We start from the raw sequence: 12,755 nt of genomic DNA on the forward strand, positions 1-12,755 counted from the left end.
TGGCTCAAAATCATGTGCCACACCAGCATGAGAATGCCAAAGGCTAAGCTTTGCATGGAAAGGCCCTGGACAGGATTTCAATGCATAACCATTTTGCTGCACAGTGCCAACCCTTAAACAAGTGTGCTGCCTTATGTGGTTTCTTGTTACAGGTTTATTTACCTTCCAGATTGGTCTGCTATTTCAAAATTGTTGTGCACACTTCAATAGGGGAGAGACAGTTTATTCCAGATGCAGGGAACACCTCTGGCCAGGATGCTTTCCAGCTAACCACCACCATGACACCTAGATACAGACAAGCAGAAATCAGATGAAGTGAAGATAAGAGTTAACAAATGCTATTCATGCCACATCATGACAGATATTCTACTTCATGCCCAACCATGCAAAAGTCGGTGCTCATACAGCCTGGTAGGCGTCTTAAGTCTTATATACCAGTCTGTCCAACTGTGTTTACCTACTTCCCACTCATATATTATGTATAAGTGCAATTAGTTAGATCCAAAGCATTCTATATTTCACAACACTAAAACACTAGAATTCGTTATTGTGTGTATTTAGTACAAAGCCTCCATACAGCAACGGAGACAGACTCACTGTCGTGAGAGAGTCGTCTAAATACACGTTTTGAAGTTACCATCAAACAAATAATGATGGGAAAGCTGCGGTGGTAACTTCTCTTATGTTCTGAGCTTTGGTTGGATATGATGTTATCGCATGCCCCCTTTAAATACAGTTCTACTCTACGTCACGGTACCAAAGCGGAAGTGACACTCTTGAAACAAGCGCACGAGCAGATTGAGTTTTGTTTACATGCGACATGTAGAGTATATCGCTTTGATTCAACGCGATTATAGCACTGAATGCCCATTCTACACAGACATACCGGGAATACAAATACTAATTTACTGTAATGTAGTGTCGAGATAACATCTACACTGACATTCGAACTAGTTAGCTGGGCGTAACTTGACTTGGTTTAAGCTAACGTTTGTTAGCACGCTTTGCTGCTCGGTCACCGGTAAGTTTCGGTTTCCTCGGTTACTTGTGGCACTCCCTTTGCAAGTAAGTAACAGTTGTGAAAGTTGATGGTGAAATTTACCAGTAGTGAGGTTGGTATCTTTTTCTACTTCTCGGGATATCAGCGGGGTTGATGCTGGTGATCTCGGAGGAACGGCAGCATGTACCCCCGCAGCACTGCTCCGAGGGGTCGTTCAGCCCACCACAACGGCCTGTACCCACGATCCCCTGCGTTTCAGCGATACGATTACAACCACCTAAGTCCGCCTGGTATCGACAGGTGAGCTGAAAGAAAACTCAGTGTACTGGTGTGTAAGACTTGAGCCAGATCTCAGTAGTTATTTTTCCTTTTGAAATGACTCTCTTAATGGTCTAGCTCCGTAAATATATAGTAATAATTATGACAAAAGTCTCATGTTGAGGCAGCTTTTAACCTCTATGGCCAAGGTCTGTGGTACAACCTGCATATAGACCCGATGGTTTCACAGAGTTATTTACCTATTTAAAAACTTCAAATTTTAATTCTTTTTAAAGACATATAAATTAAATATATTACAGTTATACACTTATTTAGTTACCTAATCTTTTATTTTCTCTTTAAACCTTTGTTTTAGCGTTACAATGGAATCTTTTTCTGCTTAATTGTTTGGTATTTTAGTACTGTATTTATTTCTTTTTATTTATTTTTCATTCTTCTTCTACCTTAAGGGTTCCCTCAGTATGATCTTTGATGGTGTAGTTTGTCTGCTCTATTTTTATTTATGTCATGCTCTTTATATGGACTGGGGGTTGTGTGGGTTGTGTGGGTATCTATATGGACAGCACTTTGCGTTACCCCTGTATTGTGTATTAGAAATGCTATTCAAATGAAGTTGGTTTGATTGATTGATAATACAATTGTATGTTTGTAGCTTCCAAGTGCCCTCATTAGAGGGGTTACCGACTTATCAATGGAATCCTCCACCTCCCCCCTCTCCGGTCCATTACCCTCCGACACCTGCAGTGACCAACAGGCGCAAGTTTGTAATTCCACTTTCTATTTATGAAAAATTTTCCTCTGTGTAGCTACAAAACTAACTGATGTATTTTTATTTGCTTTGTTTTATGTTTCTAAATGACACATACAACCAGCTAAGTAATTTTATCCGAGCTACAGGAGTTCTGTTTCTGCAGTGAAAGTCTTAAAAACCAAAACAGTTGTTTTGTGTTAAGTGATCAGCTTGTGCTAGTCAGGAATTTGTTTGGAGAAAATAGAATAACAAACCTTTTGGACAATATTTGTCCTGAGTAAATCACATTACCACACTTCAAGTCACCACCTTTGAATTGGCTGTATAATACAGAGGCACTGTTTAAATAAATACATTATTTTAGCCAATGAGACACTCAATAGGTTAATTCATCCATCAAAATAGAGCCTGGTCTAGAAGTGAAAGTTTATTCACTTCATATTTTGTAAATGTTTTGCTATCATTATGTTTCTTACAGGAGACAGAATGAGGAATATGAGTACAGATCCCCAGTGGTGAAGCGCCAACGTGTTGACGCCTCCTCTCACCCACTAATAGGTCCCCCTCTAAGTCAAGTACATCCTCCTTATCATCCTACCCAAGCACCAGCTGGATCATCAAGATCTGATTTTGACAACTCTTATCCCAGCCCATGTTCCCATCCCATCCCACAACTTAGTCCCCACCCTCAGGTGCCTGTTGTCCCAGACGGCTCCAGCAGCCTGCAAGCTTATGCTAATGACAAGGTACTGCAATTTAGATAGTTTTGCCCTGCTGATTACATTTAGATTGTCTGGGTACATCTACCTGAGGGTATCCATGGTTTAGACATGTTCTTGTTTTTTGTGCTTTCCCCTCCAGCTAAGTGGTCAGATGGTGGAGTTGTTCGAGGCATGTCAGCAGCAAGTATCTGATTTGATCCGAAAGGAGACACTCCGAGCACACCTACAGACTGACATACAGCGAGTCTATGCAGGTGTGCATAAAATATACAGTCACACACTGTTCTGAATTTCTGTCAAGAGCCTTAGCCACTGTGTTATGTACCTATAGTGGCACGACTTTACTTGACTGGATCCTCCATGAATGGATTGGGCTGTCGGAGCAGTGACGCCGACCTGTGTCTTGTCATCAGGGAAAAAGTGAGTGGGTAAAACTGAGCTTTGACAGTCATCAGAAGTGACTCAAGTAAGTCAACCAAAATCTGATAAGTGATACTCCTATCTTTTTGATTGTCTGCATGTTTTCCTTTTTTAGAAAAGATGTGATCCAATTCAAGTACTCTCTGTCCTCCAAAAGATGTTCAGATCACTGTGTGAGTAATAAATTCATGTTTTTGTTTGTCAGATTATTTTCTTTAACCATCTGACATCTATGCTAATTGTGACCAACAAGTTTTTCGAAGGAAACACTTAAAGAATTCTGGGATCATTGAGAAAATATTGAATGGGATTTTTCCTTATAGTGTTCATGTTGTCCAAAAGCTCCACCAGGTGGAGCTATTGACTTAGTAAATAGAGTTTCAGATTCCAAGGAAATGATACTTAAGTTACTTACAGTCACATGATGCTTGTTCTTATTTACAGCATATGTAGAGAAGATTCAGTTGATCAGAGCCAAAGTGCCAATCCTCAGGTTCAGAGAGAGGGGCAGGTAGGAGCAAAACAAAAGCTGAAGCCTGTTTTTTCCCCCACCATCAGTAAGACATCTGTATAATATAACACAAATACAATAAAAGTTTTTTTTTCTGTAGTGATCTGGAGTTTGATCTGAATGTCAACAACACAGTGGGAATCAGAAACACATTCCTTTTGAGAAGTTACGCCTATGGTAGGTGAGATCGTAGATGATACTTGATTCATGACCAAGTAGCCTCACTCTGTTCTTAAGCAGTGTATTTGTGCCTTGAAAAGAAGATGTCAAGTTTGTTGGTTTGTGTAGCTGAGTATGTGTTGTGTCTTTCAGCTGATCTCAGGATAAGACCCATGATTCTTGTCATCAAGAAATGGGCACGGCACAATCAAATCAATGATGCAAGCAAAGGAACGTTGAGCAGCTACGCACTGGTGCTGATGGTGCTGAACTACCTCCAGAGTCAGTACAGTCCTGCATATAGGCTCATCTTTTGTATTCTAATTTCCACTTTTGACTCACAATCTCTTCCTTTGTGTGGTGCTTCCTTTACAGCCCTGAAGGACCCTGTCCTCCCATCCCTGCAGAGGGACTTCCCAGTGAGTATTTTCATTGTTTTTGCAATTAGTTTTGTCTCCATCTGAGAGATTAATAACGAGATCATCAGATTGTGCACAAACAAGAAAATGATGTAAATTATAAATTGCAATACTTTTCATTTTTACCCTTTTTTCTTTTTGTAAAAGGGCTTTCTGCATCACCTTTATGTCACTTTATAGAGAAATGATCTTTCATTTGTCTTGTGTCTTGACTTTCAGAACTGTTTTGATCCCCTCATGGACATTGACCTGGTTCCACTTGGACCCTTACCCATACCCCCGTTTGTCTCAACAAACCAGTCGTCTCTGGGAGAGCTGCTTCTGGGCTTCCTCAGATACTATGCCTTAGGCTTCAGGTATCTCCCAAAAACATCTTGATATGCACTCAAAGTTCCTTTCCTTCTTACCACTTCTCTGTAGTCCTCTCAAGTCCACCAACTCTTCTCTCACCCTCCCTCCTTCTCATCCTGCATCCTCTTCTCTGGTTTTACGTTTCTGGGTAGAGAGCAGAAGCAGGTGGGACCTTTGGCCTTACACACCACTAACATGACATACCATGATTACTGTTCTTGCAGTATGTGTGTCATCTTGATGCTAGGGTTGAAGTAAAATTCAGGCAAAATTATGTTTGCAATGATTTGTGCAACAAAGTTTGAACACTGAATACAACGTTAATGACATGATGGTGTTATTGTGTTGACTGATTAGTCTCAGGAGCGTTTTAACTGTTCAGTAAGATTGAGTTAAAAAAAAAAAACTTTCGGTTTGGACTACCACTGCAAGCTCTGATCAAAAGTAGCAAAAATAATAAATTGTCATGTTCACATCACTGTTGTTACTTTACAATCTTATGTTTTGCAAGACTCATTTTTTTCATACTGGATACAACAAGGGCTGTTAAGGCTCTTATAGAAAAACTGTAACACAACACAACAGTCTCTCTCAGAGCACAAGTGCTTGAGTCCACTTGTCCATCTTCTGAGTAAGTCTGACTGTAGTCAACACTAACGTCTGAGTCAAAGTCTGAGTCCTAAGTGCTCAATCCAAGTGGAGTCACTCGTCCAAAATGTTCAATGTTAAGTTGAAATCAAAGTCCAGGAACAAGACTTGCTGCTGTTATAGTTCTTGAAAACCTGTTTCCTCACATTTTTCATAGTCTTAACAAACAAAAAACCTCAGTTTTTCCTTGCATTGTTTTTTTTTTGTGTCCTGTAGTTGGGACAAGCAGGTGATATCTGTTCGAGAGGCCAGAACTTTGTCAAAGAACGGCTCCCGTGAGTGGAGAAACAAATATATTTGTGTGGAAGGTAAGCATTTCACTGGGCCCAACATGCACCTGCCACCACCTTTTATCAATAACTTTAGCATCAGTGTTGATCATGTCCTTAGTGATGCTAAATGAAAAAACTGATTCCCTTATGTTTCAGAGCCGTTTGAAAGAAATAATGTTGCCCGGGCGGTCCATGAGAACCCAAAGTTTGAAGCCATCAAAGCCCAGTTTGCTGAGGTACACACAAGTCTTGATTACTGTTCTTTGCTGTGGACCAGTCACAAGTTATCCATAATCCTCCTGCCTTTTGTCTCTCTGTGTAATGAACAGTCATGGCGGATACTACAGCAGAGGAAGGACCTGAACTCAATCCTCCCTGTCAGAGCCATCATTAATAAAGAGTCATCCAGAAGATAAGGGTTTCCTCTAATTAGACGAGCTGATTCATCTTCTACCTCAGAGAGATCTTTGGGATGTACTGCAAGAGGGGCAACGCTGTCTCCGATCCCCACAGCTGGAACAACTGTGAGATTCTGAATGCTCTTTATGCCTCTGTATTGTCCACAGTCTGTAGGTCACGTGGTCGTCGTTCAAATTTTGATGATTTGCAGACTTTGCCAAATAATCCTAACTGCTAATAAAAATTATTGTGTAGTGACACCAATAATAGGCAGTGCTGCTACGTGGCCCTGTGATCAAACACATTTGCCTTTAATGGAAGAAGTTCAGTTTACTGACCAGGTGTGAAAAGTCAAAATAGCATCCCTTTTATACCTGAAGATTGCCAAGCAGAGGCAGCAGCATTCAAGGTCAACATGTCTCAGCCAACTTTATCTCCTCTTATCTTGGTTTAAGCTGATTCCACATCGCTAAAGCTGATTTATATAGGCGTCTCTTCAAGAATCCAATGGCTTATTTCTTCCAAATATACAGTAACACATTTTTAGCCTGTCAGGGCCAACTTGTAACATGAAAGCCTTTGTCTCTATTTTTCTAGGTCAACATTAATGCTATTGTAAGTTTAAACAACATTAACACTTTATTTCTACAGAAGCTTAAATGTTATTTTCATTTCACTATCCGGTCTTTATGTCTCTGGGCTTCTCTGCAAAATGCTTTCCTAAGTAAGCGGTGTTTAATTGTCATTGTTGAAGTAACGCTAGAGTGCTGAACCAGATGTTCCAGTTACTTACCCTTTGCACCTGGTGTATTAATTTTCTTTGCTGTCTGGCCTACACTGTATCATTTGAGTTCAGCTTTTTCTTGTTCAATTTTGGCTAAATGCATACATTACCTATCACATTAAGTTATTTGAAGATTTCACGCCAATTTATAACTTTGTTTTCTCCTGTTTGTTTGATGTTTTTCTTCTGCTCTTTTGTACATTTTGTACATTGTGGACTTTGAAATGTTTATTTAAAAAATAAACCTCTGAAGATGTATGATTGGTTTAAATTTGTTTCCTTCTGAGCTTGGAGAATCTTTTGCTTTGCAAATACAGTAGAAGTGCTGAATCATATTAAATTGACCCCTAACTCTTTGTTGTTGTTAGGACCTTTTAGTTTATATTTTCATCTTGAATATGGAATGGAAAATGGGAAATGGAAATTAAAAAAATGGCATTCCATCACACCACAGCATTTTTCTTTATCAGCCTGTAGTTAAAATCCACTCTGGACCGTTTCTGGAACTACCTCACCTAGAACTGGCTGCAAAGGGGTGGAAAATTTCTGGTAAACTCAGGAAAGTTTCCTGAAATTTCCATTGAAATTTTAGTTCAGAAGTACTGAAAATTTTCAGGGTTTTGTTGCTGTAAACTTATTTTTTTTCCCCTGAGAAATCACATGTGCAAACAATTCCAAGCACATTTGATCATCAATCACTACTTCATCATATAAATTTATTGTTTGTAAGCAGTTACGGCCGCGCGCATCTTGGCAACAGAAGGGCTGCGGTGCTCAATGGTTTGTCATTGGTGCTGACCACCAAATAACTCATTTGATGCCCAAATAAAACCAACTTAATATAAACGACTCACAGGTTTGTGAGAAATCGGCGTTAGACGTCAAGTGGAGCAGCGTGCACCCAAGAGAAGAGTTTAAACACACAAGTCACTTTATGTGACTGCAGTATTCGCGTACCCTTACCTGACTGTGAAATATAAAGAAATGAACTTGTGTCAATGAACCACAAAACCTCTGAAACTAAAGACCAACTCACATACCACTGAGTCTGAGACCTGGGAAAAGGGAACCAGAAAACTATGTCAAGGAAAGGGATAGTATTGGTTTAAATCCATTGCTCCCCTGCAGCTCAAATTGACGATCAGCCCGCCACACAGTAGCAGACGAAAATTCTCCTCCAATCGGTGTATCGCGAGAAGTCAGCGACGCGTGTATTAAACCCCGCCCAGAGGTTCTGACCCCGCCCAGCTAGCATGACGAAGCCGAACGCTATTGGTCAGCGAGAGCGAAACTTCCTGTAACACTTCAAGCACTCATGGCTAACAAGGTGCAATAGCTGCACATGAAAACTTCTGTCGAGGTTTCAGGTCAGATGTTTTTTTTTTATATATATGATGGCATGTGTAGCTTCAAAAGAGCCACATAGGTCGTTAATTTGAGATGTCTGTTTCAATAGGGACCTCGTTTTTAGCTTTAGTGACAAATAATGTGGCTTATATTTCATATGCAGAGTACTCTTTCTAGAAAAAATAACCACCCAATCTTAAAACACATGACGGTTTCTTGTTATTTAGCAGATGTGGAGCAGAATTGTGAATCCTTGTCTATTTAGTAGACTGCACGTACACCGGAGACGTCTTTTCACCATGCAGCTGAGCTCCAGTGAGTTTAAGTCTCTGTTCAACGATGGACTGAATGGTTTAGCAGGTGAGATGCAGTGGATGACTCAAATGGATTATCGTCCACTCTACCTTTTTTGTTATCATTCCCTGGAATTTCAGTAAACATAAAATGTGTTTAAGCTACTTATGCGTACTGAAGCTTATTTCACTAAAGCAGTTTGATAAAATAGAAACAACACCACCAGTCACAGAAGTTGGAAAATTTTCCTCTGTGTGGATTTTACAACCTCTAAAATCATCTTGTCGGTTCACTATGTTATTAGTCAATAGGTTAAACATCTGTCCTGTTTACTCCACAATTCTAGGATGAACGACTGAATATGACTATTAAAGCCTGTGAGGGGAAAAACTGAACATGGCCTGTAATGCATTTTTTTCACGAGTTTCGTTAAGTTAGGCCCCCAACTCCTTAACAGGTGTCCCAGAACCACCACCTCTCCATGCCAGCTCTCACCATATACCATATTCACCCACTGTAAATGAAGTTTATCTTTGGAAATGTATGACTTTATTGAACTAGCACTTAATTCTGCATACATTTAGGACTTTGTTCTTGAAGTAAGAATTTTAGGCCTTAATATTGCCCCAATACTTTGATGTACGAATATGATTCCTGTATTTCTAAATGATTAATTTCAAAGTCCAAGCTTAAGCAATTTTTGTTCGGTTGACAACAAACTGAAGATTAAGTGTATAATTTCCAATATGATTTCCAATTTTCAAAGGAGGAAAACAACACTTGCAGATTAAGCACTTCTCCTTGTTAATAGTTGAACGTTTTTTATAAGGCACATTGGTGGACTCTCAAATATTTCTTCATAAGCCATGTGCCCAGATAGCAGTCAGTGAGTAAAAAGCAATAGTTGAGTTTGAAAAGACAGTTTGGTGTTTTGTCAACATCAGAAATGCTGTCAAAATGTAACTGGAGAATTATTTTTATTTTATAGTAGTTAATTTAGTTAGTAGTAGAAATTTATCGTGAAAATTCTTTAATCTATCACAATTTTTCTGCCTTAGCTCAAAAATAGACCACCAAGAACGTTAGGTACTACAATTTTCCTTTTTTTATTTTCAGAAATATTTGAGAAGCATCAGTATGAACTGAGGATAGCTGGAGGAGCCGTTCGAGACCTGCTATCAGGAAAGCGACCTGAAGATGTGGACTTTGCAACAACAGCCACTCCAGATGAGATGAAGCAAATGTTCCAGAGGGCGGGTATCAGAATGATCAATAACAAAGGGGAGAAGCATGGGACCATCACAGCCAGAGTAAGACACTGTCTTCTTTGAGATCAATGTAGTTTTGACCAAAAAAATTCTTCAGATTGACTCACAGCAGCATGGAAAATTCATTAATTTACAGTGACTAATTGTTTTATTCATCGTCTTTCTGGATAGCTACACAATGAGAACTTTGAGGTGACCACATTGAGGGTGGATGTTCAAACAGATGGACGCCACGCGGAGGTGGAGTTCACCACAGACTGGCAGAAAGATGCTGAACGAAGAGACTTAACCATCAATTCTATGTTTTTAGGTCTAAATATGTTTATTTTCTACACTTGTATACTGAAAACAATTACTGTGTTTGATTTGCTAAATTATTCATTCTTGATAAGTTTTGAACATAAAGTCAGTTATTTTAAGGATCAAGAATTTTTTTAAATTTGCACCTCAAGTCGCTTATTTTTTTGTAACTTTTCCTCTCCCTAGGACTTGATGGCAAATTATATGACTATTTCAAAGGATATGAAGATTTGCAGAACCGTAAAGTTAGGTTTGTCGGCAGTGCTGAACAAAGAATCCAGGAAGACTATCTGAGAATATTACGATATTTCAGGTAAAGTAGCTTTATTTTTAATTTACTTTGATAAAACAAATCCATATTTTTTTCTCTTAAAGACTAGTTATATCAGAGAAAAAGGAAGTTTATATCTATGACTAAAGACATACCCTATCCTCCCTCTTCAGGTTTTACGGCAGAGTGGCTTTGGAACCAGATGACCATGAGCCGGAGACACTGGCTGCCATCAAGGAAAACGGCCGAGGACTGTCGGCCATATCAGGAGAAAGAATTTGGATGGAACTAAAAAAGATGGTGACTGGTAACCATGCCGCTCATCTGTTGGAGCTGATGTACAGTTTGGAGCTGGCCCAGTACTTAGGTGAGTTTGTGCATTACTGTAAGAGGATCTGGAGTCTATGTAAAGAAGATGTCATATTAACTTCAGGCCAGGGATCATTTATCCACCTTCAACAAGTTAGCTGTTTTCAGATTTAGAATAAAATTGTTGTAGCTGCTATTAAAAGGTTGCTCCTGCCTTCTGTCTGTGCTACTCATCAGGTTTGCCTCCAGATGGCAATGTTGAGGAGATGAAGAAAGTATGCCAGAATGCCAAAGACCATTCTCCTAAACCCATGACCATCCTGGCTTCTCTCCTCCACTGCCAAGAGGAGGTGGAAAAGATGGACTTAAGGCTGAAATTATCCAAGGAGGAGAAGACTTTGGCTCTGTTCATTGTCAAACACAGACGAGATCTCTGCAAGAGTGAAGATGAGCCGGACAGCCTAAAACCTTTCACTGACTTTATTATTGATGTGAGTGTTGGAGCCCTACAAGTAATTCAAAGAATCACAATCTGAAATGTAGAGCTTGAAGTTGTTACACCAACAATTTTTTTATTCCTGATTATTTGGTGATTGTTATTGTTTTTAGGGTATTAGTATACCTAAACTAAAAAATGTTACTGGACAAGGTCACTGTCAATTAAATTCTGTTGGCCCACACAGCCCAGACACAGGAGTTAAGCTAATCTGATTTGCAACACAGAAAATTCCTTCTAAAATGGAATTATGTTTCAAGTATTTAAATCATTAATGTTGTCAAATACTTTGATCTAGACCATCTATTTGAGGTTATTTACTATACACAAATTATTTTCAGAGTCGGGAGCTGGATTCCAAGAACAAAGTGTGTGAGCTGCTGAAGTATCAAGGTGAGGAGAAGCTTCTGGCAGGGCTCTGCAGGTGGTCGATCCCTCACTTCCCTGTCAGTGGTCATGACCTGAGACGGATTGGTGTAACATCAGGCAAGGAGATAGGGGCCACCTTACTGAAGCTTCGGGACATTTGGAAGAAAAGTCATTATCAAATGGACAAAGATGAACTCCTTAGCTACATTAAGACGTAAAAGACAAGCAGATATGTTGTGTGTAGGATACTTCAAATGGTAATTGCTCTGCTTATGTGAAAAGACTTGGGGATTACTGGGAAGAGACCACTTTGAGAAATAAAGTGTGAATATACAGTTTGACTGTAAATTAAATGCAGGTTTGTTCATCTCCAATTTAAATTGGTAAAATTCAGAAATATAATTTGATATTTGCATCATAGCGGCACCCATATCAAAAACTATATAGCAGCAAAAGCAGCTATGATGCAATAATTCGATAGACTGGTCTATATAAACTCTTCAAACTTCTTTTCCTTTGAGAATGTAATTTTTGTTATAATAAAAGGAGAAGCGATTATGTCTAAAGAAAAATTGTGAGCTTAGTATTTTATCAGGAAAATTTAACATTTATGGCATTTTTATTTTTTTTCTTTATTGAAGTTTTATCTTAAATAAAATGTAAACCCTACATGAGGTATTCAAAAATATGAATTAGCTATAGTAATGAGCCGCCGTCGCCCCCTTGTGGTAAAACTGTACATTGGCTGTTGAACAGATTTAAATCAGTTAAACAGCCAAGGAACAGTTTAAGTTTAAAAAAGTGCTATTTTTGGTGGTTACCATGCTAAGTTTTAAAAATGAGGGCATCCAAAAGTAAACATGTATTACTTTTATTTAACTTATCTGATTTTACAGTGATTCTTGTGTCTCCAAAACAAATCGTCCAGAGAAACTGATGTTTATTTGGAAAAAATCTTTCAAACCTCAAAGTGTTACAGCTTCGGGTTGGTACTTTCTCTGAACCGTACAAGACAACTTTAAAGGAAACGAAACGAAATTGAATACCACCACCGCAGCTTTCATCTGGTAAGTGCTTTTCATCCAAAAAAAAATCTTTTTTTGAAAAACATTTTTTTATATATTTTTTATTAGTGTATAAGTGTCTTATAATCTGTCGATTTATTATTTAAAAATTCAAATAAATATGTATTCGTTTAGGAATGAGCCACCTTCTAGATGACATCATCCTCAGAAATGCTAAAAGCCTGTGTAAATTTGTTGGCGTTGCTACAAATCTAGATGAATTAGGAGCATTGTGTTTGAAATACTTTGCTTTTGTACTGTATCACTTTTATTGAGCCCACGTGAAACGCTGTCTCTGCCCCTGTTGTATGCTAATAACAAT

General features: G+C 38.8%; 2 protein-coding genes across 3 annotated transcripts; both read left to right on the forward strand.

The window, feature by feature from the left end:
* Nucleotides 1-764: 764 nt before the first annotated feature.
* Nucleotides 765-6,903, forward strand: tent2 (terminal nucleotidyltransferase 2). Of its 2 annotated transcripts, none has more exons than XM_074671268.1 (15): nt 765-1,065; nt 1,146-1,300; nt 1,932-2,039; nt 2,509-2,776; nt 2,892-3,006; nt 3,084-3,172; nt 3,288-3,345; nt 3,617-3,683; nt 3,784-3,860; nt 3,996-4,124; nt 4,218-4,261; nt 4,481-4,617; nt 5,477-5,568; nt 5,689-5,768; nt 5,862-6,903. In XM_074671268.1, the coding sequence occupies exons 2-15, from the start codon at nt 1,182-1,184 to the stop codon at nt 5,946-5,948; spliced, it is 1,470 nt and encodes a 489-aa protein (XP_074527369.1). In that variant the 5' UTR covers nt 765-1,065; nt 1,146-1,181; the 3' UTR covers nt 5,949-6,903. The 2 variants fall into 2 exon arrangements, with proteins under 2 accessions (XP_074527369.1, XP_074527368.1); XM_074671267.1 differs by having other exon boundaries at nt 765-1,021.
* A 1,064-nt stretch (nt 6,904-7,967) lies between these two features.
* Nucleotides 7,968-11,704, forward strand: LOC141790494 (CCA tRNA nucleotidyltransferase 1, mitochondrial-like). The gene is made up of 8 exons (XM_074670388.1): nt 7,968-8,082; nt 8,293-8,422; nt 9,473-9,666; nt 9,796-9,934; nt 10,111-10,237; nt 10,369-10,562; nt 10,742-10,995; nt 11,342-11,704. The coding sequence occupies exons 2-8, from the start codon at nt 8,293-8,295 to the stop codon at nt 11,585-11,587; spliced, it is 1,284 nt and encodes a 427-aa protein (XP_074526489.1). The 5' UTR covers nt 7,968-8,082; the 3' UTR covers nt 11,588-11,704.
* The last annotated feature ends 1,051 nt before the right edge of the window (nt 11,705-12,755 follow it).

This window comes from Halichoeres trimaculatus, unplaced genomic scaffold (assembly GCF_033239565.1).
Source record: "Halichoeres trimaculatus isolate MK-OKI-2021-1 unplaced genomic scaffold, fHalTri1.1 fHalTri1_scaffold_5, whole genome shotgun sequence".
NCBI classification, from domain to species: domain Eukaryota; kingdom Metazoa; phylum Chordata; class Actinopteri; order Labriformes; family Labridae; genus Halichoeres; species Halichoeres trimaculatus.

Excerpts from the sequence above, each read along its gene's own strand:
- tent2 (XM_074671268.1), top strand. The coding sequence starts at position 1,182 with ATGTACCCCCGCAGCACTGCTCCGAGGGGTCGTTCAGCCCACCACAAC. Across the intron at positions 2,777-2,891 it reads AAGCTTATGCTAATGACAAG|CTAAGTGGTCAGATGGTGGA; the intron begins GTACTGCAATTT and ends TTTCCCCTCCAG. Across the intron at positions 4,262-4,480 it reads CCCTGCAGAGGGACTTCCCA|AACTGTTTTGATCCCCTCAT; the intron begins GTGAGTATTTTC and ends CTTGACTTTCAG.
- LOC141790494 (XM_074670388.1), top strand. The coding sequence starts at position 8,293 with ATGTGGAGCAGAATTGTGAATCCTTGTCTATTTAGTAGACTGCACGTA. Across the intron at positions 10,563-10,741 it reads GGAGCTGGCCCAGTACTTAG|GTTTGCCTCCAGATGGCAAT; the intron begins GTGAGTTTGTGC and ends GCTACTCATCAG. Across the intron at positions 10,996-11,341 it reads TCACTGACTTTATTATTGAT|AGTCGGGAGCTGGATTCCAA; the intron begins GTGAGTGTTGGA and ends AATTATTTTCAG.